The following is a 27,638-nucleotide window of genomic DNA, read 5'->3' on the forward strand; positions in this document are numbered from 1 at the left end:
CCCTCAATATTTTAGTTACTCACTTAGATGAAAGCACAGGAGGACTGACAAAGTATCTCAGAGCATCTTTTATCATGTCCTGCATCAGATGTGTACCAAATACCTTCTTGTTGTCTACCAAAAAAGTTGCCTGTAATATAAATATTTTGTATAAATATAACCAATCCACTAACAAATGCAATTATTTATCGTTTAATAACATATGCAAGCGCTTTGGGACATTCAAGTTGTCTGCTCATAATTAAGGTATCAGCAGATAGCTTCTAAGCACACAAATCTAGCTAATAATACTTAATTCAACACTATGTAAAATACCTTTAGATATTCTTCAATGTATAATTTATTTATATTGAGGCAATTTTAAAATTTGTATATGCTGGTTTATGACATTGATCAACAATCTCGATTAAGAGGGGAGAATGTGCAACAAGACCTGCATATCCTTGTACTGAAAGTAAGCATGCAGATGCGTCTGATGGTGAAGAAGGCAAATGGTATGTTCTTCATGGCGAGAGGGTTTGGGTACAGGGGCAGGGATGTCTTGCTGCAATTACATGGGGCCTTTGTGAGACCACACTGGTAATACTGTCTGCAGTTTTTGTCTTCTTACCTGAGGAAGGATGTACTTGCTATAGAAAGAGCATAGCAAAGGTTTACCAGACAAATTCCTGTGATGGCATGACTGAGGTATGAAGAGAGATTGAGTCTGTTAGGATTATATTCTCTGGAATCTAGAAGAATGAGGGGGGATCTCATGGAAACCTATAAAATTCTAACATGACTAGACAGGGGTAGATGCAGGAAGGATGTTCCTGATGGTGGGGGAGTTCAGAACCAGGGGTCGCAGTCTAAGGACACCGGGTAGATCATTTAGGGTTGAAATGAGAATCATTTTTTTCACCCAGAGTGGCAAGCCTGTAGAATTCTCTACTGCAGAAAGCAGTTGAGGCCAAAATATTGTCGCTGGAATTCTATTGCCCTGCCTGCCAAGGGATCAGAGTGGGCAAGGAGCAGACAATGGAAACGTCTGCTGCCCTCAAACGGGAACTTCTGGTCTCGCTCTAGTGCAGCCCTAAAATCTGGTCCCGTATGTTTTCCAGAATTAGATTTATTTCTTGGGGTCAAAGAAATGGAGGAAAAGCAGGATGAGGTTACTGAATTGGATGATCAATCATGAGTAGGCTCTAACAGCCTACTCCTGCTGCTTTTTCTGTTTCTATAATCTATGGCATACAAGTATGAATGAATGTGCAAATACTGTACAATGAAAGTGCAGTTAATTGAAATTTCCTAGGTTATACAAAAGATTACATACCTGCAACAAAGACCTAGAAAGCACACAAGGCGACTGTTCACTAAATTCACAGAAAAAGTCCTATAAATTGAAAATTTAAAAACACACAAATATATACTGATGAGACAAATTATAAAGGTATCGATAGATAAGATATAAAACCTTAAAATATTCTTTTCTTCAAAGAATGATTTAGTTTACAAGTTAAGAACATGTCACTAAGATGAAATGTTTCTGGGCACATGGTAATACTGTTTTGTATAATCCCCAAGTGAAAAAAATTACTCAGCCACTTGACAAATTTTAATTTTCCATAAATTTTAAAGTAACATTCATTCTAACTGAACTGTTGGAAAAAAATTGCAAGTCATTTAGCACTTGGGGAGAAAATGCTAAATTAATATTTTAGGTATGGATCCTTCATCAAGTGTCTACATTTGAAATATTATTTTGTGCATGTGTTATTTCCAAGGATATGGTTTCCAGTATTTCACATTTTTGCTTCAGATTTCAGCATTAAATATTTTCGTTCAACAATTTTTTTTTGTCCATAAATGTACAGAAGCCAGCATTCAATCTGGTTTCTGTTATGGTAATGCTCTAGCTCAAAAAGATAGGCTCATGAATTGAATTCCAAAATTAGTGTTTAAAATCAGTTTTGTTAGCCATTACCTGTGTCACGAGGAAGCTGACTGGACATTCCCCACATCACAGAATTGTCATTACTGGGTCATTACCTTAGTCTTTCCTACCTAATACCATACTGGAAGGACTATCATCATAAAGACCTCTGCTCTCCAAAGAAATTTCTTTCATGAGAATGTGCAAACTCCACACAGACAGTGGGTGGCACGATAGCATAGTGATTGGCACAGCTGCTTCACCTGGATTCGATTCCTGACTCGGGTCACTCTCTGTGCGGAGTTTGCACATTCTCTTCGTGTCTGCATGGGTTTCCTCCCACAGTCTAAAGATGTGCGAATTAGGTTGATTGGCCGTGCTAAGAAATTACCCCTTAGTGTCCTGGGATGTGTAGGTTAGAGGGATTAGTGGGTATAATATGTAGGGATATGGGGGTAGGGCCTGGGTGGAACTGTGTTCGGTGCAGACTCGATGGGCCGAAGGGCCTCTTTCTGCACTGTAAGATTCTATGGTTCTATGAGACAGTGACCCAAGGCTGGAATTGAACCCAGATCCCTGGCACTATGGTTTCTGGTTATTTGCACCACAACCTTGTCAATGCAGCAAAATGGAAATAGTTTTCCTATGCTGCTAAAGTTGGTGGTATAAATACAATTTTGGCAAAATGAAACGTCTTTTGAAAAAAAGTCTTATTTATTCGTGAACAACTGTCTGAGTAGTTAAACAGTAAAATGGCAAAGTTCACATGAAAGAAATCTTGAACTCACCAAAATATTATGCAAATTTGTCAAGTTGACAACTTCACAAACCATTTTTATTCGCTCTATGAGTTTGGCAAAATAGTTGATCATATCCTCTCGTTTTATAATTTTTGCATAGCGAGGGAATGTTGGTGGTAACAATCTCTGATTGACGAGCGGCTCAAATCCCATCATTATTGGGTGATCTATCAAACAAAAGTTCAAAGGCACAGTCTTTTCTTCAGTATTTACTAATTTGAAAACATATAACTACAATCTTAAAGTCACTTTGATCTGCACATCCACTACAACTTTCTTGCACTAAGGTAGAAGGTTTTTGGCCTTGGAGCATTCTACCTCGTCCCATTCCCATGTCTTACCCCATAAACTTGAGTGTTCTTTCTTTTAGGAAGCAATCCAATTCCTTTCTGAATACCCCAATCAATCCTGCCTCCATCATCTTCCGGGTGAATACATTTTTTCTCACATTGCTTGTACTCTTTTTGCCCATTATTTTGAATCTGTGCTCCCTTGCTTTTGAAGCCCTACTGAGTGACAACAGTTTCTCACTATTTACCCTGTCCATACCCCTCAAGTTTCCTCTCATTCTTCTTCTCTCCAAGGAAAGCAGACTCAAGCCTCCAATCTATCCTCATAGCTATAGAATCATTCCTGTGAATCTCCAAAGGCAACATGCAGTATTTAGTTCTTACATCACAGTGGTTCCCAAACTGTGGTCTGTGGAACCCAAGGGGTCCAAGGCAAAACAGACATATTTGAAAAATTCTGCAGAGCTGCTTGTCCAATTCAATGGATGAGCATCGACAGGGGACTGATGGGAAGAGAGGGTCTCAGAACAGAACTCAATATGTGCCTGCCAGAGCATGCGGAGCTGAGGGAGGTCCAGAGTGAGCCTTGGAGTATGTGGGGTCCATAGTGAAACAAAGAGTGGGTGGGCCATTCAGCGCAAGGCTTGGAGGCCACCCGCCATGGGTCTTGGAGCTGGGAAGATGTCCATCACAGGCTTTGGAGCAGGGATGGGGAGCTTGAGCAGGCCTTGGAGCAACATAAAGAAGGGTCAGCGTGTGAAATAAAGGGAGTGAGTGTCTGTGAAAGAGAGAGGGGAAGAAGGTATGGAGGGGGTGGGAGTGGGTGAGCATATGCAAAAGAAGTGGGAGTAGGTGAGTGCGCATGAAAGAGGAGGTGGTGAGTAAGTGAATGCGAGGGCAGGAGGGGTGGACAAAGGGGAACAGGCACATTTGATTTACTTTGATTTCCAAAACATATTTGATAAGGTACCACGCCAAAGCTTACTATTCAATAAGAGTACATGTTGTACGGAGTAACATTGGCATGGATAAAAATCTAATCAGCTAACATGAAGCAAGAGAATAAGGATAAATTAGTCACTTATTATTCCCTAGCTCAGATACAGAGGCATTATAAGACAAGGTGCAGACAAAAGTAGTAAATTCAAATACAATGTATAGAGTTGCAAAAAAGAAACAAATATTTTAGTTATGTTCTTAAAATGGGCCTTTGCCATTGTTTCTCATTTAGACAATAGAAAATTACATGTTTTGTGCAATTTTGTTTCCTTTTCATTAACGAAACAGGAAATTTTCCTGAAAACAAGTGTTATTTAAAGGCCTCTTCCTGGTAGCATGGTATTTTAACAGCAGCAGCTGGCAGAGGGAGGGTGAGATGGCTGATGGGAGAAGTCTCTCCTGTTCAGGCATCTGATGTCCCACAAAGCATCTGACGGCACAAGTTGATATTTCTACTTGCAATCACACCCCCCCCAACCATCCACTGTCCCACACACCTTGACTCTGGGCCTCCAGTGATTGTCCTGATCCAAAGCCTACTGCATTCCGTGCACTAGCCACTGCTAAGGCTGAAGAACTGCTAAGTCTCTGATTGGCCGCCAGTTTTCTGTGGTGAGACCATCTTGTTTCAGAGGGGTGGAAACCACAATTCATACTAATAATTCCCTGAGCTTTGTAAAGTTCAGTCACAGCTTCTAAGGCTGGTAGAAGTGGGCCTGTACCTGACTCTCCAGACAGTGGACTTCAACGTTAAAAATCCCGACCTTTAGCTTAAACACAGTATTGTTTATGGGAATCTGGTAATGGCTAAAAGGTGGAAAATGCAAATTATTTTGTACCTCCCTTTGTAGTATCATTTTGGGCTTGAATACCATGGTGGATGGAGTTTTGTACAGCAGGTAGAAGATCTGCAGCTTGCGTCATAAGCTTCTGGGCTTCACTTATTGCACTCATCTAGAAAAATAAAAGTTAACAAATCACTCTTCAGTTCATCCTTTCTCCGCCTTTTCAATGTCACTGATCTTCCCAATAATTACACTGCACTGTGTGCCATTAACAATGGTGGTTAGCTGTCTGCTACCATCACTCTCTCAACAATAATGCGCAATTAATTGGCAGGAAGTACAACACAACCCTAATGTGCTGGGGTGGGGGCCCCTTCATTCCCCCAGTTTCCAAGACGTAGCCATGGGAAACCCATTTACTATATACGGAATCCATTGTACATGGAATCACTGGCATAACACACTTGCCCCTCAATCCACATTCTAACATTTTGTATAACGTCAGATTGGCTTGTCACTGTGAATTGCCACTCAAATTTGTCTTTTCTAACCTTGGTGCCAAGTGCTGTGTACTAATATGTTACAGAAAATTGTACTAGTGCATTTTACAACTGTTTATAGCTCTTAATTTACCAATACTCATTCTATTGCTATCCAGTTCAAAGTGCAAAAATTTGACATGTTCTATGTTTTTTGACATTCTCATGAAAACAATGCAAATAACAAGAAATGAACAATTTTCTGAAATACACATTAACATGACTGAACACTTAAAATCAAAACTCATGTTCAGTTTTACAGTTTATAAGGCTAGTTTAGATTCCTCAAACAAGGATACATGAAATTATTATTTTTGACTTTTATCAATGTTCCCCTTCCCTGTTCTCACAAGATTACAAGACTGACAATGTTATGGTTTGATGACATGGGTCGCAGCTACTCTGATGAGATACTGCATTAATACCGTTCTACAAGGAAGGAGTGGGGAAAGGTGAGTAGACTTCTGTGAGTTTGTAATGCAGCTTTTTGGATTGAGGAGATCAGAGAGATCAAGAGGTCTACAAGGGAGAAAGAAAACAAAGTCATAACATATCTTATCAATTTTCCCTTTGTGATTAATTTTCTTTTATTTTTATTTAAATGTGGGATTCTTCTTCCTTATTGATGCTATCGTGTTATACTGGCACTGTGGATTAGGGATAAATTTTATGTGCTCAAAAGTGCCTATTTTAGGCACCAGGGCTTTGTTATAATAATAGCAAAATTTGTTGGAAAAATGATGTACGTTCTCATTAATGTGCAAATTAGTCAGCTATTTCATACGAGTAGTAGCTTGGCTTTAGCCTCACCATTATTTTTAAGAACTTGTTAGATTTCCAATTAATTTCCCATTAAACGCACATACAAATTAGGCAAGGGAGTAGACCACTCAGTCTCTTCGGTCTGTTCTATTCAGTAAGATCATGGCTGGTCTGATTGTAACTTCAACCCCACGTTCCTGCCTACCCCTGATAACACTCCACCCCCTTATCAATCAAGAATCTACCAAGCTCTGCTTTAAAAAATATTCAGTCACTCTGCTTTCACTGCCTTTTGAGGAAGTGAGTTCCAGAGATTCATGACTGAGAGAAAAATATTCCGTCATCTTTATCTTAAACAAGTGATCCCTTATTTTTAAACAGTGACCCCTAATTCTAGATTCTCTGACAAGGGAAAACATCTTCTCCACAGTCACCCTGTCAAGGGCAGCATAGTGGCACAATGGTTAGCACTGCTGCCTCTCAGTGCCAGGGACGCAAGTTCAATTCCAGCCTTGGGTGACTGTCTGTGTAGAGTTTGCACATTCTTCCCTCGTCTGTGTAGGTTTCCTCTAATTTCCTCCCACAGTCTAAAGATGTGTGGGTTAGGTTGATTGGCTTTGCTAAATTGTCCATTAGTGTCGGGGGATTAGCAGGATGAATTTGTGGAGTTATGGGGATAGGGGCTAGGTAGGATTGTTGTTGGTGCAGGCTCAATGGGCTGAATGGCCTCCTTCTGCACTGTAGGGATTCTATGGATTCTATAATGGTCCTCAGGATTTTAAAGATTTTGATTAAGTCACCTCTTAATCTTTTAGATCCTAGGGCATACAACCTCTAACATCTTTTCCCATGTGACAACCCACTCATTCCTGGTACTAGTCCAGTAAACTTTCTTTGAACTGCCACTAACGCAATTACATCTTTCCTTAAATAAGGAGACCAATAGTGTACACAAAAGTCCAGATGTGGTCTCATTAATGCCCTGTGTAACTGAAGCATAATCTCCCTATTTTTGTAAATAATTCCCCTCGCATTAAACTATAACATTCTATTAGCTATCCTAATTACTTGCTGTACCTGTATACCAGCTTTTTGTGATTCATGCACTAGGACACCCAGATCCCTCTGCACTTCAGAGCTCTGCAATCTCTCACCATTTAGGTAAGCTCCTTTTATTGTATTCCTCCTGCCAAAATGGACATTTTAACATTTGCACATATCATACCTATTTGTCAGATTTTTGCTCACTTAACCTAAGCTGCTTATGTTTTCTTCACAATTTACTTTCCTATCTTTGAGTTATCAACAAATTCAGCAACCATACTTTCAGTTCCTTCATCCAAATCATTTAAATTGTAAAAACTTGAGGGTCCAGCACTGATCCCTATGGTACACAATTCATCACATCCTGCCAACCTGAAAAAGACACATATATGCAAGCTTTGTTTCAGTTAGCTAGCCGATCTTTAATCCATGCCAATATATTGCGCCTTACACGATGAGCTTTTATTTTACGCAATAATCTTCCCAAATACCTTCTGGAAATCTAAGTGCAGTACATCCACTGGTTCCCCATTATCCATAGCATATGTGACTTCTTCCAAGAACTCTAATAAATTGTTTAAACATGATTTCCCTTTCACAAAACCAGAGTTAGAATTAGTAGTCATCAGTATCCTGACTGTAAATCAACTTTTCATTGCTTCAGGTGCATGCTGTTTTACTTTTCCTTTCTGGGGATGAAGTGGAAATGGTCCAGAGCTTCAAGTTCCTAGGTGACCAAATCACCAACAACCTGTCATGGTACCTCCACGCCAGTGCTATAGTCTGGAAAGCCTACCAATGCCTCTACTTTTTCAGGAGACTAAGGAAATTCAGCACATCTGCTATGACTCTCATCAATTTTTACAGATGCACCATAGAAAGCATCCTTTCCAAATGTACCACAGCTTGGTAGGGCTCCTGCTCTGACCAACATTGGAAGAAACTACAAAAAGTTATAAACATAGCCCAGTCCATCATGTAAACCAGCCTCCCATCCACTGACTCCGTTTACATTCCCTGCTGCTTCGGAAAAGCAGCCAGCATAATCAAGAGCCCCACGCACCCTGGACACACTCTCTTCCACTTTCTTCCACCGGGAAAAAGATACACAAGTCTGAGATCACGTGCCAACTGACTTAAGAACAGCATCTTCCCTGCTGTCATCAGATTTTTGAATGGACCTACTTTACATTAAGTTGATTTTTCTCTGCACCCTAACTATGACCGTAACGCTACATTCTGCACTTTCTCCACTCCTTTTACCCTATGTACTCAATGAATGTTTTGTCTTCATGGCGTGCAAGAAACAATGCTTTTTACTGTATCCAAATACATGTGGCAATAATAGATTAAAAATTTATTTCCTTTGTCTTTTTTCAGTTCCCTCTTTCTATACCAGATTTGACTCTAATTCATGCTATTCCTGGTCATTTTCTCAATTCTCAAATCCCATAGATTAGAGAGATGCATAGTTGATCCTACTATTCACTAAGGTCCCAGATGCTCTATAGCCCTCAAGCTGGCGTTATCAGCTCGTATTTCCAGCAAGTTACAATACAAAAAAAAATTTAGCTGAAGGGTGCAGGAAGAAATATAACTCTGTATGGTGCAAGAGATGCACTACTCCAGCACATTCATGTTCATGGCTTCTGATGCTTCCTCTTCATTTTTAAAAATCTACCTTAAGGACAAATATTACTAAGTGCTTTGAAAGTCCATAAAGTTTGGTTTACGTTAGTTGGTGAGAATTTTAATTTACTTTTTGACAACTGGAAAACATATGCTTTCTATATAGTGTTCAAGAATGGGACTAATGCTGATGCCAATCTTACTATCTCGAATGCTACCCTGGCTGAGATCAGCTAACTTTCCAAGAACTTTGCATCAAACCTCATACCTTCTTAGTCTTTTGACTCTAATACATGCTTCCTTAACAATTTGAACCTTTTGATCAATCTTTTCCTGCATTTTCAATCATAGAAAAGATGCCAGTTCTAAGGTTTTGTGTTCTGAAACAAATGCCATTCCAGTTTTGGATTAGTCTATATCAAGGTCAGCATGATGGCACAGTGGTTAGCACTGCTGCCTCACAGTTCCAAGGACTTGGTTCGATTCCCGAGCTGGTCACTATCTGTGTGGAGTATGCACATTCTCCCTGTGTTTGTCCAAAGATGCGCGAGTTAGGTTGATTGGGTATACTAAATTAATCCTTAGTGTCCTGGGATGTGATAGGTTGGAACCATTAGCAAGGTAACTAAGTGGGGATAGGGCCTTGGTGGGATTGTTGTCAGTGCAGCCTTGATGGGCCAAATGGCCTTCTTCGGCACGATCAGGTTTCTATGTTTCTACATAAGATCAATGACAAAATTTGCATCAAGTTGTCAACAGATCAGAAACCCTTTACTGTGGCTGACATGCGCACCAGTGAGGTGAAAATGATTGGTGGCCATTCCAGCTCTTTACTGACTCCAATAGACTCCATTAATAAACAGGATCAATCTAGGAAAGTCATTCTAGAAACAAGTGTCTAGTTCACGTTTCATGATGATGAACAACTTCCACAAAGGATGTGTCTCACCTCTTTCTTGGTGAAAGCAATCAGGGCAGTCAATAATAACCGAGTAAACTTTATCCTGCTGAAAACTGCTGTACATTGTTGATGCTGAAATAATAAAAGAAATCACATTAGAATTTTAATAACTATGTTAACTAAAAGTCAAAACATATCTTCTCAATTACACTCCTCTTCTTTTTTTACTTAAATGAATGCCACAAATTACATTCCCAAATGAGTTTTCAAATCATTCCTTCAAAGTCATCTCTTAAAAATTATGGCACAGAATTTGGGTAACAGATTAGGCACACTTTTGCATAAGTATTTTGTACTTTAGTCATCTCCTTGTCCTTACATTTTATCCATTTTTTTGAATAGCTGCAAATGAATTTCTAACAAAAGGTAATTTTACTTTGAGGGTCTGCATTACTCTAAGAACATAGAACATAACAGCGCGGAACAGGCCCTTCGGTCCACAATGTTGCGCCGACCAGTCTTATTTTAAAAAAAAAACATTGACCCACTAATCTAAACTAATCCCTTTTCGTCCATAAACCTATCCACCAATCTCTTAAACGCCCCCAAACTAGGCGCATTTACAACTGCAGCAGGCAGGGCATTCCAGTCCCTCACCACCCTCTGGGTAAAGAACCTGCCCCTGACATCCGTCCTATAACTACCCCCCCTTAATTTAAAGCCATGCCCCCTCGTGCTAGCTTTCTCCATCCGAGGAAACAGGCTATCACCATCCACCCTATCTAAACCTCTAATCATCTTATATGTTTCTATAAGATCCCCTCTTAGCCGCCTTCTTTCCAGTGAAAACAACCCCAAATCCCTCAGTCTCTCCTCATAGGACCTCCCCTGCATACCAGGCAACATCCTGGTAAACCTCCTCTGCACCCTCTCCAAAGCCTCCACATCCTTCCTGTAATGTGGGGACCAGAACTGCATACAGTACTCCAAGTGCGGCCGCACCAGAGTTGTGTACAGTTGCAACATGACGCTGCGACTCCTAAATTCAATCCCCCTACCAATAAACGCCAAGACACCGTACGCCTTCTTAACAACCTTATCTACTTGATTCCCAACTTTCAGGCATCTATGTACACATACACCTAGATCCCTCTGCTCCTCCACTCTATTCAAAGTCCTCCCGTTAGCCCTATACTCAACACATCTGTTATTCCTACCGAAATGGATTACCTCACACTTCTCCGCATTAAACTCCATCCGCCACCTCGCGGCCCAGCTCTGCAACCTGCCCAAGTCACCCTGCAAACTTCGACACCCTTCCTCACAATCTACCACACCTCCGACTTTGGTGTCATCAGCAAACTTACTAATCCACCCAACTATACCCTCATCCAGATCATTAATAAAGATTACAAACAGCAGTGGCCCCAAAACAGATCCCTGAGGCACACCACTCGTAACCGAACTCCATGATGAATAATTACCATCAACCACCACCCTCTGTCTCCTATCTGCTAACCAATTCCTGATCCAAGTACCTAAATTACCACCAATCCCATACATCTGCATTTTCTGCAGAAGCATACCATGGTGAACCTTATTCTCCTCTCTTTTCCTTGTAGCTTTTCTCCTCTTACACACTGGTTTTGGTAAATCATGCCTCCTGACAAAGGGTAGGCAAGGTGAGTGGGTAACACGGGGGTGAGGCTCAAGTTCAAATCTGGTATGAAATGAGTTTTAACAAGGTGCACCAAAACATTCTGAAGTGAATAATGTACACAGTGCAGTTGTTGTAATCAGTGAGGATCTGTTCTGCTTATATCAAAAAGTTATTTTAAAAATGTTTCAGACTTTCCAGGTGGAAAATACAGCATCGCTTGTAAATATCTGAGACCAGAACCAATTTATTTTAGTGAGTCTGGATACAAAAGTGTCATATAGGAAAATTTACATGATGAATTCAACTTAAAGAACTTATTCTTACTTCAAGCTCAACCTCTGGATTACGCTCTTCCCCTTGTCGAATTCTAGTACTCTGGGGAAGAAAAAAACAGAAGTGTACAACATCCAGCAGAAGTGTTTCTTTCGCATTAATTGAAAAAGTAAAAATTCGAAATTTCTCCCATGAAATAAACAATCAGAACCATGACGAAAATATAAATACATTGTGACAATATACCAAAAGCACAGAAACAAGTCATAAAGTTATGATACATATACATGCTGATTTTTAATGGAAATACGGTAGCACACAATATTAACATGGTACCTTCACTCTTCTTTGCAGATCATCTTCTACATCTTTTAGCATGCCTGGAAATAGATTTTAATAGAAATTGCAGCAAACAGAATGGATAAATAGGCATTTCAACAAATTAAAAGGTTCCTGTCTTATGAACATACCCCAAAAAGTATTTCCACATTGCTCACTGTTTGTCACAATAGCAGCTTTGTTCTATGTGACATTTATTTCTCCACTTTCAAATTAGGATTGAGACACAAACAAATCAAATATACATATTTAATATTACTGTAAATTGCTATCTTAAGTGTGGATAAAACTACTGTAACAACTTCTAATAATTTTAGAACATTTGCTGCTGAACTTCATTTATAACACTAGCTTGTAGTTTTTTTCAGTCCTAGTCAACAGTTAACAAGCTGTCTGCTAATGGCAACCACACAATTGGTTAATTCGACAGCTAGTTTGAACTGGTTTCCTGGCCAACAGGGCCTGACTCAGGTCTTTGGAACTCAAGCTATAAATACAGGTAATTTTTGCTAATACATGGAATAAGTCACATGGAGGGCAGGTGGGCATGGTGTAGGTTTGACAGAGCATTGACTTTGGAATTCAGCTCAATTAAGGCAGAATTCAAAATTGGAACCTAATTAATTAAACAAAATATAATAAATTTGGCAGACCAGGTTGCAGGCTGTCGCAGCTGCAGTGTATGGTACCTGGTGAACACCAGTGCGAGCCACAGCAACTGTATTTGCAGTAACTAAGGTAGCTTAAGGATATTGAGCTCAGAGTTGATGAGCTGGAATCTGAAATTCAGACACTAAATGCATTTGTGAAGGAGAAAGTTGCCTGTGCACCATGGGCAGGATTTTCCAGTCCTTCCTGCTAGCAGGATTTTCCGTGCTGCCAAAGTCAATCTCATCCTGCTTTGCCTGGCTGAATTTGTTCTCTCATTGAACAATTTTGCCTTTAACTTGTCTCAATTCCTCCACATAAAGAAGTTGCTATAGATACCCACATGGTTCCTAGTTATGCCTGCACTCTTAGAACCACAGAATCCCTACAGTGCAGAAGGAGGCCATTTATCTCGCCGACATTGATTTTTCTTTGCCATGAGCCGATCTGAATCTTATTTTTCATGTTTTTGATTTTGGACAGATCTTCAGTGTTTGGCCATTCACAGCAACTCTGGAAAATTGCTTTGCTTCATTACCACAAACATTCCCGTTTCCTTTGCCTTCCGTGACCACTATCATTTAATCTCTCCCACCCTCTTCCCTTTCCTGAACCTTCTCTTTTGTTCTTTCTCTCCCAGCTTTCAACACCATAAACACTTCTACCTTCCTTCAGTTCTGAAGAACAGCCCATTCAACTCGAAACGTCAATTTGGTTTCTCTCTCCATAGATGCCACCAGACCTGCTGAATATTTCTGGCATTTTATTTTTATTACAGATTTCTAGCATCCACAGCATTTTGCTTTTTAACAAATAATGCTGTTTTATATAAAATAAATTATAGTTACCAGTAACTCTCAGATCTGTGACATTATTGGCCATTTTGAAGCCATAAGTCATTGATTGGAAATCCTCCTGAAAATACAAACAGAAGCAAAAATAAATCACCAAGTGATTGATAGGGAAAATATTTTGTTGGAAGACTGAAATTTCTTTCTCTAAAGTTCTAATAGTGATCACTGATCCCTCAATTAACATACTTATAGTGGAATAAATCAACAAACAACATTACAGAGATGGTAATTAGCGCTAGGCTTTAATAGCAACTAAAAAGCAAAATACTGATAATTTTTGTAGGGCTCAATTCTAATGCAACAGCAGCATTGATAACTTAAGATTTTAACAGAAAGCAACAATATTTAAAAAGAAGTAGGACAACAATTGTGCAGAATTACACCACAACTGTGTATAGTTGGCTGCAAATGGTGGGCATTAATGTATGTTCCATAAAATGGAAAAGATGTACCATAGATTGCGTTGCATAAGTCAAATCTTGAAGCCTCCAAAAATCCTTTCAAAAACAGGGTTTGAATTAAACGTCCAGTATAAACTCTGATAAGATGTGTGGTACCGTTAACAAAGCAACATTCAAGTTGGACAAAGGGGAAATAGTAGATTTGATGTACTTTGATTTCCAAAAGGCATTTGATAAGGTGCCACATCAAAGGTTACTAACACAATGTAAGAGCATATGTCAAAGAGAGTAAAATCAGCTAACATGTAGCAAGAAAGTAAGGATAAATGGGTAATTTTCAGATTCGTGAACTGTGTTGGGTCATCAACTTTTTACAATCCACGACTTGGATAAAGGGACCAAACGCATGATAGCTAAATTTGCCGATGACATCAAGATGGGTAGAAAAATAAGTTGTCAAGAAGTGGTAGAGAATCTACAAAGGGATATAGACAGGTTGAATGAGTGGGCAAAATCTTGGCAAATGGGGTATAACGTGGATAAATGTGAACTTATCTACTTTGGCAAGAACAGAAAAACAGTATACTATTTGATTGGAATGATATTGCGTAGCTCGGTGTACAGAAGGATCTGGGTATCGTCATAAACAATCACAAAGTTAGTATACCATTACAGCAAGTGTTTGAGAAGGCAAATAAAATGTTAGCATTTATTGCAAGGGGAATGGAATATAAAAGTAGGGGTATTTTACTGCTGTTAAACAGGACCTTGGTAAGACCACATTTAGAGTATATTGTTCAGTTTTGGTGTCCTTATCAGACCCAGCCAGCTGGCCTAGCCAGTGACCCACATTCCAGAAATGAATTTAAAAAAACTACTTTAGAAGTAGTTCAGAGAAGGTTCACTTAATTTCTGGGATGAAGGACTTATCTTATGAAGAAAGATTGAACAGGTTATGCCTATACTTATTGGAGTATGGCAGAATCAGAAGTGATTTTATCGAAGCCAGTAAGTTCTTGAGGGCTCTTGATAGGGTGAATATCTGCAGGATGTTTCCACTTGTGGGGCAGATTAAAATTAGGGACATAGTTGAAGAATAAGAGGTCTTCATTTTAAAACAGACTTGAGGACAATTATTTTCCCTGAAGGTCTTTAGAATGTGGAATTCTCTTCACCAGAAAGGAATTGATTGTGCCTTTAAAATTTATTCAAGGCTGAGTTAGATAGATTTTTGATAGATTAAGGGAGTCAAGACATTGTGGAGGGCAGAAGAGAAATGGAGCAGAGACCAAAAATAGATCAGCCTTGATCTTAGAACAAAGAACAAAGAACAAAGAACAACCCAGCACGGGAAACAGGCCCTTCGGCCCAACGAGCCCGCGCCGCCGCATCGCCCTACACCTATTCTACCCTGCATGTCTACGAATGGGACCCTACTCAGTCAGATTCAGGGAAGAAATAGTGTCAATTTGGTGGAAACCAATTAGCCTAAGAGCACATCTTTGGGGTGTGGGAGGAAACCGGAGCGCCCGGAGGAAACCCACGCAACCACAGGGAGAATGCGCAAACTCCCACAGACACAGGCCCAAATCCATGTATCTGCACAGCTAGCAGTGCTAGTCACTGAGCTGTTGCGGTGCCCGTCTATCGGTCCAGGATCAAGCACACACACCGACATGAAGTACTAGGCCACTCCTGGACTTCCAAGAGCAGCCCACGCACAACCTGCCGTGTGCATGCCCCTCGCTTGACACGAGGTGGACCTCCACCTGTGGAATAAAGACAAAACATATTAGTTATACAGCCTGCCCTTCCGGTGTCTCCCGAGGTTTACCCTATTTAATAGCCCCTACCATATCCCTCCATTCCCGTTTCACTCATATGCCTATCTAACTGCATCTTAAACGAGTCCAACGTGCCTGCCTCCACCACCCTACTCGGTAGCGCATTCCAGACCCCCACAACTCTCTGTGTAAAGAACCTTCCTCTTACCTCCAAATTATACCTCCCCCCCCTCACCCTTAATTGATGACCTCTTGTGTTCGTACCCAGTCTAGGGAGCAGTCTCTCACTATTAACTCTATCTATTCCCTTCAGTATCTTATATACCTCTATCATGTCCCCTCTCAATCTCCTTCTTTCCAAGGAGAATAGCCCCAGTCTCTTCAGTCTCTCCTCGTAACCCAGTCCCCCCATGCCAGGCAACATCCTGGTAAACCTCCTCTGCACCCTTTCCAGAGACTCCACGTCCTTCCGGTAATAAGGTGACCAGAACTGGACGCAGTACTCCAAATGCGGTCTAACCAACGTTCTGTATAACTGAAGCATTAGACGGCAGCTTTTATACTCTAAGCCCCTTCCTATAAAGGCTAACATCCCATAAGCCTTCCTAACAACGTTCTCCACTTGTGACACAACCTTCATGGATTTGTGGACCTGCACTCCCAGGTCTCTCTGTACATCTATACTCCTAATCGGCCTACCTTTTATCACATAACTCCTCTCTGCATTATTCCTTCCAAAATGCACCACCTCGCATTTGTCAGGATTAAATGCCATCTGCCACCTATCTGCCCACTGCACCAACCTATCTATATCCTGTTGTATCACCTGACAATCCAGTTCTGTACCCGCCAACCCTGCCATCTTGGTGTCATCAGCAAACTTGCTGATCACACCACCTACTCCCTCTTCTAAGTCATTTATGTAGACTACAAAGAGGAGAGGTCCCAGTACCGAGCCCTGCGGCACACCACTGGTCACTGGCCTCCAGCCCGACAAGGTACCCTCCACAACTACCCTCTGTCTCCTATTTCCCAACCAGTTCTCAATCCACCTAACTACCTGGCCTCGTATCCCATGCGCCTTAACCTTTTCTACCAGCCTACCGTGAGGGACTTTGTCAAACGCCTTACTGAAATCCATGTAGATGACATCAACGGCTCTCCCATCGTCAACCGTTTTTGTCACCTCCTCAAAGAATTCCACCAGATTCGTAAGGCAAGACCTCCCTCTAACAAAGCCATGTTGCGTATCCCTAATCAGATCGCAACGCTCCAAATGCTCATACATCCTACCCCTAAGTATTTTTCCATTAACTTCCCTACCACCGACGTCAAACTCACTGGCCTATAATTCCCAGGGTTATCCCTACTACCTTTTTTGAACAACGGGACCACATTTGCTACCCTCCAGTCTTCTGGGACCTCACCTGTGTCCAAAGAAGAGACAAAGATGTGCGCCAGAGGCTTACCTAATGACAAAGGAGACTAGAAACACAAAATGATTATGCCTGCCAAGACCTATGTTCTTTTGTCAACATTTTGAATCATGATAAAAACTTAACACTGTTAATATATTTTAGTTTGTGACACAGGTTTATTTAATTATTTGGACAAAGATGTTGTTAACTACAATTAAAGCATTTTAGCATCCTCATCATCCTGTGCAAAGTTCATTAAATTCATTCTGAGTTACCTTGGCTATGGCATCATTGAAAGATCCTACTTTGGATGAGACGTGGTGCTTTTATTTCGAGAATCATCCCTCCACAGCACATCATCTTCCTCTCCATTCACTGAATTGGATATTCTGCATTTTGAACAATCTGATAACATTGGAACACCAATAGCATTCTATGGTGGCATGATCACACAGTGGTTAGCACTGCTGCCTCACAGTGCCAAGGATCCTGGATCAAGTCTGGACTTTGGTGACTGTGTGGAGTTTGCACGTTTTCTCCTTGTCTACAAGGGTTTCCTCCAGGTACTCCTCCCAAAGTCCAAGATGTGCAGATTAGATAGATTGGCCATGGTTAAAAAATAACCCTTGGTGTCCTAAAATCTGTAGGCTACTTGGATTAGCCGTGATAAACTTGTGGTTATGGGGATAGAGCAGGGGAGAGGAAATGGGTAAGAAACTCTGTCTAAAAGTTGGTGCAGGCTCGATGGGCTGAATAGCCTCTTTCTGCACTGTAGGGATTCTATGAATTCCACGATTTAATAACAATATCACACAAAACATCAAGTGGAGCAGCATGCATATTTCCACTCTGTGAAGGTTTCTTCTCCATGAACTATCAACCTATTCCATTTAGCATGAACATGATCCTTGAATAGCTTGTTAAAGCACACATCCAAAAGAAGAACAACAGATGTTGGATGTCCTGATCACAACGTGAGTGTTATTTCTTTGTAGGCACCTGTTATTAATTATGTGGGATCTGAACACGTCCCACACTAATGTGTTGCATTTTTTACACAGGGCACGGGTATGCCTATTCCAGACATTAGATCCATTACTGCGCACAATCCTGTATTGTCATGGACAAGAATAAAAACTGCAAAGGACTTGATTCTTGACATGTTTAAATTTGAAAATAACCATAACCTTTACTTTAATTCAATTTGTCACAGAGACTAGTAGCACCATGCATCTCATCTTGTCATGACTGTTGTTTTTACTAAAACTGATTTTGGGCTGTTCCACTCCAGTTCGGCTGCTGGGGATGTCAACATTCATGTGCATTTCATATATGTTGCCAATGTGACTTAATGGTACTCATGTTTCTGCTGCCATTCTGATGATGCATCACTGGAAACTGATAATATTGGCAGAGGTACTTTGGTAATCTCTAAGCAATCTTGATCTTTAGCTGCAACAGTGGATTAATCTGTTCCATAAAACAGCTAGGCCAACTAACTGTTGAATTGAAATATTTGTTGGACTCAAGGTTAAATGTGCCCCAGTTAAGCGAATAAGTACACATTGCATTTCTGGTGATGATGTAACCATTCCAATAATTTTCCAGGGCCCACTCTGATAAATGCTTCTCAAGATCAGACAAGTGGCTCATCTCGATGGCATTTTGTCTCGGACATCTTCTTCAGAATGGATCCCTTTTCCATTCTCCCACCAGTTTTCACCTAGACCAAACTCCCGTCCTATAAAGTTATTTGATGAGTTAGCAAATATTACAACTTTGCTCGAAAGCAGCTTCATACTTCATTTGTTTTGCTGGAGGCCCTATTTCTGCTTGTCACTCATCATGCCATGAGTTGACTGTTCAATGTTGTCTTAAACTCACTCACACAGCCTGATCCTATGCGCCAACTTACAAGATAAAGTAAAACATGTAATTCCAGGATGAAAAATTAAGGCTGACTATGAGTATAGCATCTTGTAGCTGAAAAGGGGATTAATACAGCAAGTAAATGCAAAATTAGTTTTGGCATTGAAAATGGAGTGGTCTTATATGCTGTGATCTATGATCGTGTGATTGTAAATAAAAGCTCCAGTTTTATCCTTCTCTGCCTGACTATCTGGCTGTGTTGAGGAATAAGAAAGGATAAAGAAATACAGAAAAAACAGAAGCGGAGACAAAAACAAAAGAACACAAAATAGAAATATACCAGAATGTATGGCAGTAAGAGAAAGGAAAGGGAAAAAAAGGGAGTGGAGAGAGGGGAGGGAAAGGATAAAAAACTCAGAAAGCAGAGTGAGAAATGAATGAGAGAAAAAGAGGGGGGAATAAAGAGTGGAAGAGAATTAAAAAAGGAATAGAAAGTAAAATGCAGAAATCAAGAGAGGGAGACAAACTGACATATGAATACTTGGTGCCACATTTCAGGGTCAGTGTTCAAATTAACAAGATAGGTTAAGTGCAGCTGTGTATCTTCATTTTACTGAGGCAGTTGTTGGTAGAAACACAGAGGCTTCAGTTCATCTAACTTCTCCTGTTGAGTTCCACCATTAGGAACAAAACAGCTTACCTCCCTCACATTTTACCTTACTCTGCAAAATGGATACAGCAGATGGTGCAAGATGGACAGTTACAAGTCTGTCACCATTAAAAATCAGCATAGACTGAAATACCAAAATTAAGAACTTGGCACAATACAATTCCAATTTAAGAATTGATTTAGCATGTATAACCTAACTTTGATCAATTCAAAAGGAGAGTTCTGATAGATTCAACTCTTCAATAAATAAAAGTTCTGACAGGCAAAGTCATTCCTTACAAAAATTCTGTGCTTCTGTCATTAGGTATTTTGACCTCCTGTTTGAGAATCAAACATTATATTAATCATATCTTTTAAAGTTATATTAATTCATTTTAGAAACAGAAAATACTGGAAATAATTAGCAAGTCATACAGCACCTGTTGAGGTAGAAACATGGGGTTGATTCTGTGGAGCCTGCTGGAAGGGGGAAGATGGCAATTGGGCATGAAGACTTGGATAGGAGGTTGCACGTCTGACCCCAACAGCAGGAAAACTGTAGTGATTACGTAAGCGGTGGGAAGGTAACAAATAGGAAAAGGAGGTGCAGGTACACCCACGGTGCTGTTACAGAGGGAGTTCCAGGATTTTAACCCAGTGACAGCAAAGTAATGACAAAATATTTTCAAGTCAGGATGGTGAGTGATGTGGAGGAGAACCTCCAGATGCGGTGTTCCCAGATATCTGCTGTTTATGTCCTTCCAGATGGTAGCAGTCATGGTTTAGAGGGTGTTGCTTAAGGAGGTTCTAGAATATATCATGTAGGTGTTGTTACTGTTCATCAGTGGTGGAGGGAGTGCATGTTTGTGGAAGGACAACCAAATCAAGTGGGCAACTTTGACCTGGATGATATCAAGCTTCTTCAGTGTTATGGGAGCTGCACTCATCCAGGCAGTGACTTGTGCCTTGTAGATGGTGGACAAGCTTTGGGGAGTCAGGTGAAATACTTGTTGCAACATTCCTAACCTCTGAACCTGCTCTGGCAACACACTATTTATACAGCTAGTCCAATTCAGTTTATGGTCAATGGTAACCTCCAGAATGTTGATAGTGGTGCATTCCGAGATGGCAATGCCACTGATTGCCAAAGGATTCTCTCTTGCTGGAGATAGTCATTGTCTGGCATTTATGTAGCATGAATGATACTTGTCATTTGTCAATCCAAGCCTAGATACTATCCAAGTCCTGCTGAATTTGGTTATGGACTGCTTTAGTATTTGAGCAGTCACAAAAGGTACTGAACATTTGTGCAATCTTGAGCAAATATCTCCACTTCTAACTTTATGGTGGAAGGAAGATCATTAATGTAGCAGCTGAAGATGGCTAGGCCTACAGCAAAGCCTGAGGAAATCCTAGAGTGATGTCCTATGAATGAGATGAATGACCTCCAACCACCACAACCATCTTCATTTGTGCCAAGTATGACTCCACCAGCAGAGGATAACCCATCCTGTTTCCCATCAACTTTAATTTTGCTAGGGCTCCTTGATGCCATATTCAGTCATATGCTGTTTGATTTTAAGGACAGTCACTCCCACCTCACCTCTGGAATTCAGCTCTTTTGTCCATGTTTGAACTAAGGCTGAATCTAGGTCAGTGATCTGGCAGAACCCAAACTGAGCATCCCTGAGCAGATTATTGCCAGATGTGCTGTTTGACAGCACTGTTAATGACCCCTTCCATCATTTTACCCATTATCAAGAATAGACTGATGGAGTGGTAATTGGCCACATTGGATTTGTCCTGTTTCTTGGGCAATTACAGTGCCTTCAGCTGTTTCTTGATATCACATGGAGTGTATAGAATTGAAACTCATGCCTGTGAGCTGGAGGCCTCTGGAGATCCCATGAACAGTTTGTTAAGTGTTTTAACAACTTACAGATCCCAGGTTATTGACACATTTGGAGCTGTTTCTCCTACAGATAGGCTTCTAGAATGTTTTCTCTGAGTATACTACAATAGTTTAATTTATTTACTAGTGTCACAAATAGGCTTACATTAACATTGCAATGAATTTACTGTGAACATCCCCTAATTGCTGCACTCTGGTGCCTGTTCAAATACACTGAGGGGGAATTTGACATGCCAGTGCACCTAACCAGCACACGTTTTTAATGGGAGAAGAGGCAGCCTGCAAGGATAGAGAGATAGTGGCAGCATGGGAATCTTCCAGCCTCTCCTTCTTCATCTTTTGTGTTGGAGGGGATATGCTGGCTGAATGACAACAGCGCAGACCTCAACTGAACGCTCACTGATGTCACCAAATGATCTTGTGAGATAGCAGAGGAATCATCTCCCTGGGCTTTTTGTGCTTGAGCAACAGAGATTCAGGAGCTGGAGATTTAAGCTGCAAAGCTTTCTTAAAAAGCCTGCAAGACAATTTCCAATTCTAATACAGAGCCAGATGCCCTTTAAATATGGCGCCAGCACCTGCATGGTGATCAGGTGATACAGGCTTCCTGACATCAGAGGCACCTCAGTCGCTGAGGACAAGGGATTAGAGCGGAAGCAAGTTGAAGCATTAAAGTGTCAGGTCACTGGAGTCTCGAGGTCACACTTGCAGACCAAATGGTGGTATATTAAAAATATGTCAGCCAATCTGCATTTGGTGTCCCCCATCTTGAGGGCCTGTATTGTGAACAACAAATGCAGTAAACTAAATTGGAAAAAACACAAGTAAATTGCTGGTTCACCTGGAAGGAATATTTAGTGTCTTGGATAGTGAGAAGGAAGGATGCAAAGGAGCACATGTTGCATCTCCTGCATGGAAAAGTGTGAAAGGAAGGGGAGGGACGTTATGGGTGGTGGAAGAGTGCACTGGGGTGTTACAGTGAGAATAATCTCTTCAATGTTGAAAGGTGAATGCAAAGAAGATATGCTTGATAGTGGCATCACGTTGGAGGTGGTGGAAGACAGAAGATGATACAATGAATAGGGAGACTGGTGTAGATTCTGTTAAGAAAGAGGTTGAGGGCATGCAAGCTTCAAGTAGCATTGTGCGGATCTTGGAATGTGGTGAGTATAACTGCTTGAGGAATGCTGAATATCTTGGCTTTTATCTGTAATCGCAGATGGATCCAAAACATGAAAGGTGAAATATCAGTTGGAACCTACTTGGAATAAATTGGCGCTGGAGACAGTTGATGAGGAAGGAGATGTGGCTGTGAAGGTGTTCAAAACATATTGCAACTCTTAACTGTTCCCAGTTCTGATGAAAGGCATCAACCTGAAAAGTTAACTCTCTCTCCTCAAGATGCCATCAGACTTGCTGAGCATTTCCAGCATTTTCAGTTTTTATTTCAGATTTCCAGCATCTGCAATATTTCACTTTTTTAAAAGTAAACTTGCTTCTTTGCATCTCATATTTTGAACATAAACAAAACTTCATAAAATAACCCAAAACTGTAGCCACATTTGCTCAACAACTTGCATTGCTATTTCTTCTCCTCCACTTACCTCTTCAAAAACAGCTGCTTTATTAACTTTTTCTCTGGCAATGTCACAGATCTTCAGGATGCCCAGAGCAAAAGCTTTCATTGCAGAATCCTCAATTAAGTCTGGATTATGAACATAAAGACAGGTGAAGACTGTCTGCGCCAAAGAATGCCCTTCTAGCCATGTTATCTGCGAGAAGAAACTATGGAGTTAAGATTCCAATTCAAAATGTTATTTACTACTGGCAAAATTAAATTGCTTTGTATTAAAAATGTTTTTCCATGTAGACAAAACAAACATCAAATGCATGAATTATTACTCTTATCTTGCAAACCAACTGACTTGTTCAATATTTAATGAGTAGTTGAAATGATGGCGAAGAAATTCTACAAACTACTTAAAGTTAATAAAAGGGAATTTGCCTCTTTGGGAGTCTCATTTCAACAACTATAAAATATTGTATCATATAAAAAGTATAACTCAAATCAACATTGTGGCACTTTCAAGCCTTTGACTTTTTTCCCCCAATCTGTTAACCAGCTCATTGATTGTGGCCAGAATGTATTTATAATTTGACTGGTTAAAAAATCAACTGAAAACGCAAAGCATGTTGTCCTGGAAAAAAAACTTGCAGTTTTAAAAATACATTATACTAGATTAGGTTTTTGTAGGATTTTCAAATATCTAATTTAGGATGAACTTCTCAAAATAAGTTGCAACTTTGATGAAGTTTTGTTAACTTACACCAGTTCACTTTATTAGAAATTTCTAAATGAGTCAAATTCTCCTGAAATTGTGGTAAAACTAAAGTGCGTTCAATTGTGTTATTTTAAACTAAGAAGAAAATGCACACGAGAAGAGTTACTGGATGAATTCTTCAATTTTTCTGCACTCCTATTTGGTCAGTATTAAATATAGTTTTTAGTTCCATGAGCTAGTTTTATTTGTATACAATTCTACAGCACAGGGTCATGTATAATTCTGGATACCATTTGAAGTATTATAAATAATGGAAATGTAGCTGAGGTTAACTAGAATGTTACCACAGGTTAGAAGTTACTCCTATAAATACAGAGTATGAGTAATACTTTTTTTCATGAGTGGACAATATTAAAGAATGACAAGACAGAGATTTTAAAGATTAAGAAGGAATATAATAAGGTAACTTAATCATTTGTACCAGTTAGCAAGTATAGATGCACCAAATTATTACAACAAAGAATCAAAAGGTTGTAAACATTTTTCACACAGAGTTAAAATATGGAATTCTCTTCCAAAAACCAGCATAGAGGTAGATTCTGTAAGTTAGTGTAAAATAAATTGGTTTGATATTGAAAAAGGAAAATATTAAAAAAGTATGGTGACTAACAGGGAACCGAGGTTAGAATAGGTGCCTCAGATAGTGAAAAATTTGACAGAAGTGATAAATGGACTGCAAAATTCTATGATTCTTAAATGGCTTGAAATTAAAAAAACTATCCAAAATGCTGAACTTACCAAGCAGCAGAAGCATGTGTCCATTATACCTATAAGTTCAGGTAAGGTCAGACCCTTGATTGTAATTGTTTTATCCTTCAGTAAGAAACAAAGATCAAATTTAGTACTCTAAGCATTCAGCTACTTAAAAAGGGTATGAAGCTACATCATGTATTTTCACCGGTTACGTGGGTACAGTTTCAAGCTTTCAAACCTTCTCTTGTTGAAAACACGAGAGGATCAAATTTTGTCGATAGTGAAGGATTCAGCGATGACATGCAATGGCATCATCATCGCTGAATCCTTCACTATCAACAGCCTGGTGAACTGGTGCAATGACAATAACCTCTCCCTCGATGTCAACAAAGTGAAGGAGATAGTCATTAACTTCAGGAAGTGTAGTAGCGGGCGTGCCCCTGTCTACATCAATGGGGATTAAGTAGAAATGATTGAGCGCTTCAGGTTTTAGGTGTCTAGATCACCAACAACCTATCCTGATCCCTCCATGCCGATGCTACAGTTAAGAAAGCTCACCAAAGTCTCTACTTTCTCAGGAGACTAAGCAGATTTGGCATATCCGCTACAACTCTCACCAACTTCTACAGATGCATCAGAAAGCATTCTTTCTAGTTGTATCACAGCTTGGAATGGCTCTGCTCTGTCCAAGACAGCAAGAAACTACAAAGGGTCATGAATCAAGCCCCATCATATCACTCAAACCAATCTCCATTCCACTGACTCTGTCTACACTTCCCGCTGCCTCAGAAGAACAGCCAGCATAATCAAGGACCCCACACACCCCGGACATACTTTTTTCCACCTTCTTCCATTGGGAAAATAATACAAAAGTCTGAGATCACGTATGACTAACTCAAAAACAGCTTCTTCTCTGCTACCATCAGACTTTTGAATGGACCTACCTTGCATTAAGTTGATCTTTCTCTATACCTTAGCTATGACTGTAACACTACATTCTGCACTCTCTCCTTTCCTTCCCTTCCCTATGTATGGTGTGCCTTTGCTGTACACCATGCAAAAAAATATACTTTTCACTGTATTCTAATGCACGTGACAATTAGAAATCAGATCAAATCAAATTAAATCCTGGGGGTTAACTGTACTGGGCTATCCATATGAATACAGTGGTTACCAGACTAGGTCAAAGCCTTGAAATCCTGTGGCGAATGCTGCCGGGATAGTTTCCTGGAACAGTGCGTGTTGGAGCCGATGAGGGAGAGAGCTATCTTGGATCTCGTGCTATGTAATGAGGCGGGTAGAATTAGGGACCTTGCGGTGAAGGATTCTCTTGGGAAGAGTGATCATTGTATGGTGGAGTTTCTGGTGCAGATGGAGGAGGAGAAAGTGGGTTCCCAGACACGCGTACTTTGTTTGAATAGAGGGGAGTACGGTAGGATGAGAGAAGAATTGGCGGATGTTGACTGGGGGAGCGCGTTGGGGGGAGGGTCTGCTGAGGAGCAGTGGAGGATCTTTAAGGAGATCTTTCTTGGTGCTCAGCGGAAATTTATTCCGATGGTCAAAAAGGACAGTAGGAGGAGAGGTAATAAGCCGTGGATAACGAAGGAGGTGAAGGAAAGTGTTAAATTAAAAGCGGAGGCGTTTAGAGTAGCTAAGAGTAGTGGGCGAGAAGAGGATTGGGAGAGGTTTAAATGTCAACAAAGATTGACAAAGAAGTTGATAAAGAAGGGTAGGAGAAACTATGAAGCTGGGCTAGCGCTTAATATAAAAAAGGATAGTAAGAGTTTTTATAAATATATAAAAAGGAAGAGGCTGGCTAGGGTGAACGTTGGTCCTTTAGAGGATGAGAAAGGGGACCTAGTAGTAGAGGATGGGGATATGGCTAAGGTATTGAATAACTTTTTTGTTTCTGTCTTCACGGAGGAGGACGTGAATAATTTGCCGGGTGTTAGTGATGGAAAGGTGGTAGGACTGGAGGGTCTTAATGACATTACTGTTACTAGAGAGGCGGTGCTCGACAGACTGGAGGGGCTGATTGTGGACAAGTCCCCAGGACCGGATGGAATGCATCCGAGGGTTCTGAAAGAAATGGCGGAGGTGATAGTGGATGCCTTGGTGGTTATTTTCCAGACGTCGCTGGATTCCGGGGAAGTGCCAGAGGATTGGAAAACGGCTAATGTTACGCCGTTGTTTAAGAAGGGTGCCAGGCAAAAGGCGGGGAATTATAGGCCGGTTAGTTTAACGTCTGTTGTAGGTAAAATGTTAGAATCCGTCATTAAGGAGGAAATTGCGAGGCATCTTGAAGGCAATTGCTTGATAGAGCAGACGCAGCACGGTTTCATTAAAGGGAAGTCGTGTCTGACAAATTTACTGGAGTTCTATGAGGATGTGTCTAGGGCGGTGGATAGAGGAGAGCTGGTGGATGTGGTCTTTCTGGATTTTCAGAAGGCGTTTGACAAAGTACCTCACAAGAATTTATTGCTGAAGGTCGAGGGACATGGAGTTGGGGGTAGGGTGTTAGCGTGGATAGAGGATTGGTTGACAAATAGGAGGCAGAGAGTGGGGGTCAACGGGTGCTATTCGGATTGGCGGATGGTGACTAGTGGAGTGCCCCAGGGGTCGGTGCTGGGGCCTCAGCTTTTTACCATTTATATGGATGATCTGGAGGAGGGAACCGAGTGTAGGGTGTCGAAATTTGCTGATGACACCAAGATTAGGGGAACGGCAAATTGTGCGGAGGGTGTGGAGAGTCTACAGAAGGATCTAGATAGGCTGGGCAAATGGGCCAGGAAATGGCAAATGGAATTTAATGTTGGCAAGTGTGAGGTGGTCCACTTTGGTAGGAAGAATGGTAGGAAGGACTATTACTTACGTGGCAAAAAACTGCAGCAGGCAACGGTGCAGAGGGACCTTGGGGTCCTTGTGCATGAGTCGCAAAAACCCAGCTTGCAGGTGCAGCAGGTGGTCAGGAAGGCGAATGGGATGCTGGCCTTCATAGCGAGGGGGATTGAATATAAAAGTAGGGAGGTCTTGCTGCAGCTATATAGGGCATTGGTGAGGCCGCAGCTGGAGTACTGTGTGCAGTTTTGGGCGCCGCACCTGCGCAAAGATATTTTGGCCTTGGAGGGAGTG

General features: G+C 40.8%; 1 protein-coding gene across 1 annotated transcript in view; it reads right to left on the reverse strand.

Annotated features, from left to right (window-relative positions):
- Positions 1-27,638, reverse strand: part of naa35 (N-alpha-acetyltransferase 35, NatC auxiliary subunit) — an 88,585-nt gene that overhangs the window by 38,668 nt on the left and 22,279 nt on the right. Inside the window, exons 5-14 of the mRNA XM_080188825.1 lie at positions 24,552-24,626; positions 23,076-23,243; positions 13,433-13,499; positions 11,934-11,977; positions 11,649-11,699; positions 9,713-9,796; positions 4,844-4,958; positions 2,704-2,882; positions 1,316-1,375; positions 24-130 (exon numbers count right to left, since the gene is read on the reverse strand). Of these exons, the coding sequence (XP_080044951.1) occupies positions 24-130; positions 1,316-1,375; positions 2,704-2,882; positions 4,844-4,958; positions 9,713-9,796; positions 11,649-11,699; positions 11,934-11,977; positions 13,433-13,499; positions 23,076-23,243; positions 24,552-24,626 (950 nt within the window). The remainder of the gene's footprint in view (positions 1-23; positions 131-1,315; positions 1,376-2,703; positions 2,883-4,843; positions 4,959-9,712; positions 9,797-11,648; positions 11,700-11,933; positions 11,978-13,432; positions 13,500-23,075; positions 23,244-24,551; positions 24,627-27,638) is intronic.

Source organism: Carcharhinus amblyrhynchos, chromosome 5 (genome assembly GCF_965287045.1).
Source record: "Carcharhinus amblyrhynchos chromosome 5, sCarAmb.v2.hapA, whole genome shotgun sequence".
Lineage (NCBI taxonomy): Eukaryota > Metazoa > Chordata > Chondrichthyes > Carcharhiniformes > Carcharhinidae > Carcharhinus > Carcharhinus amblyrhynchos.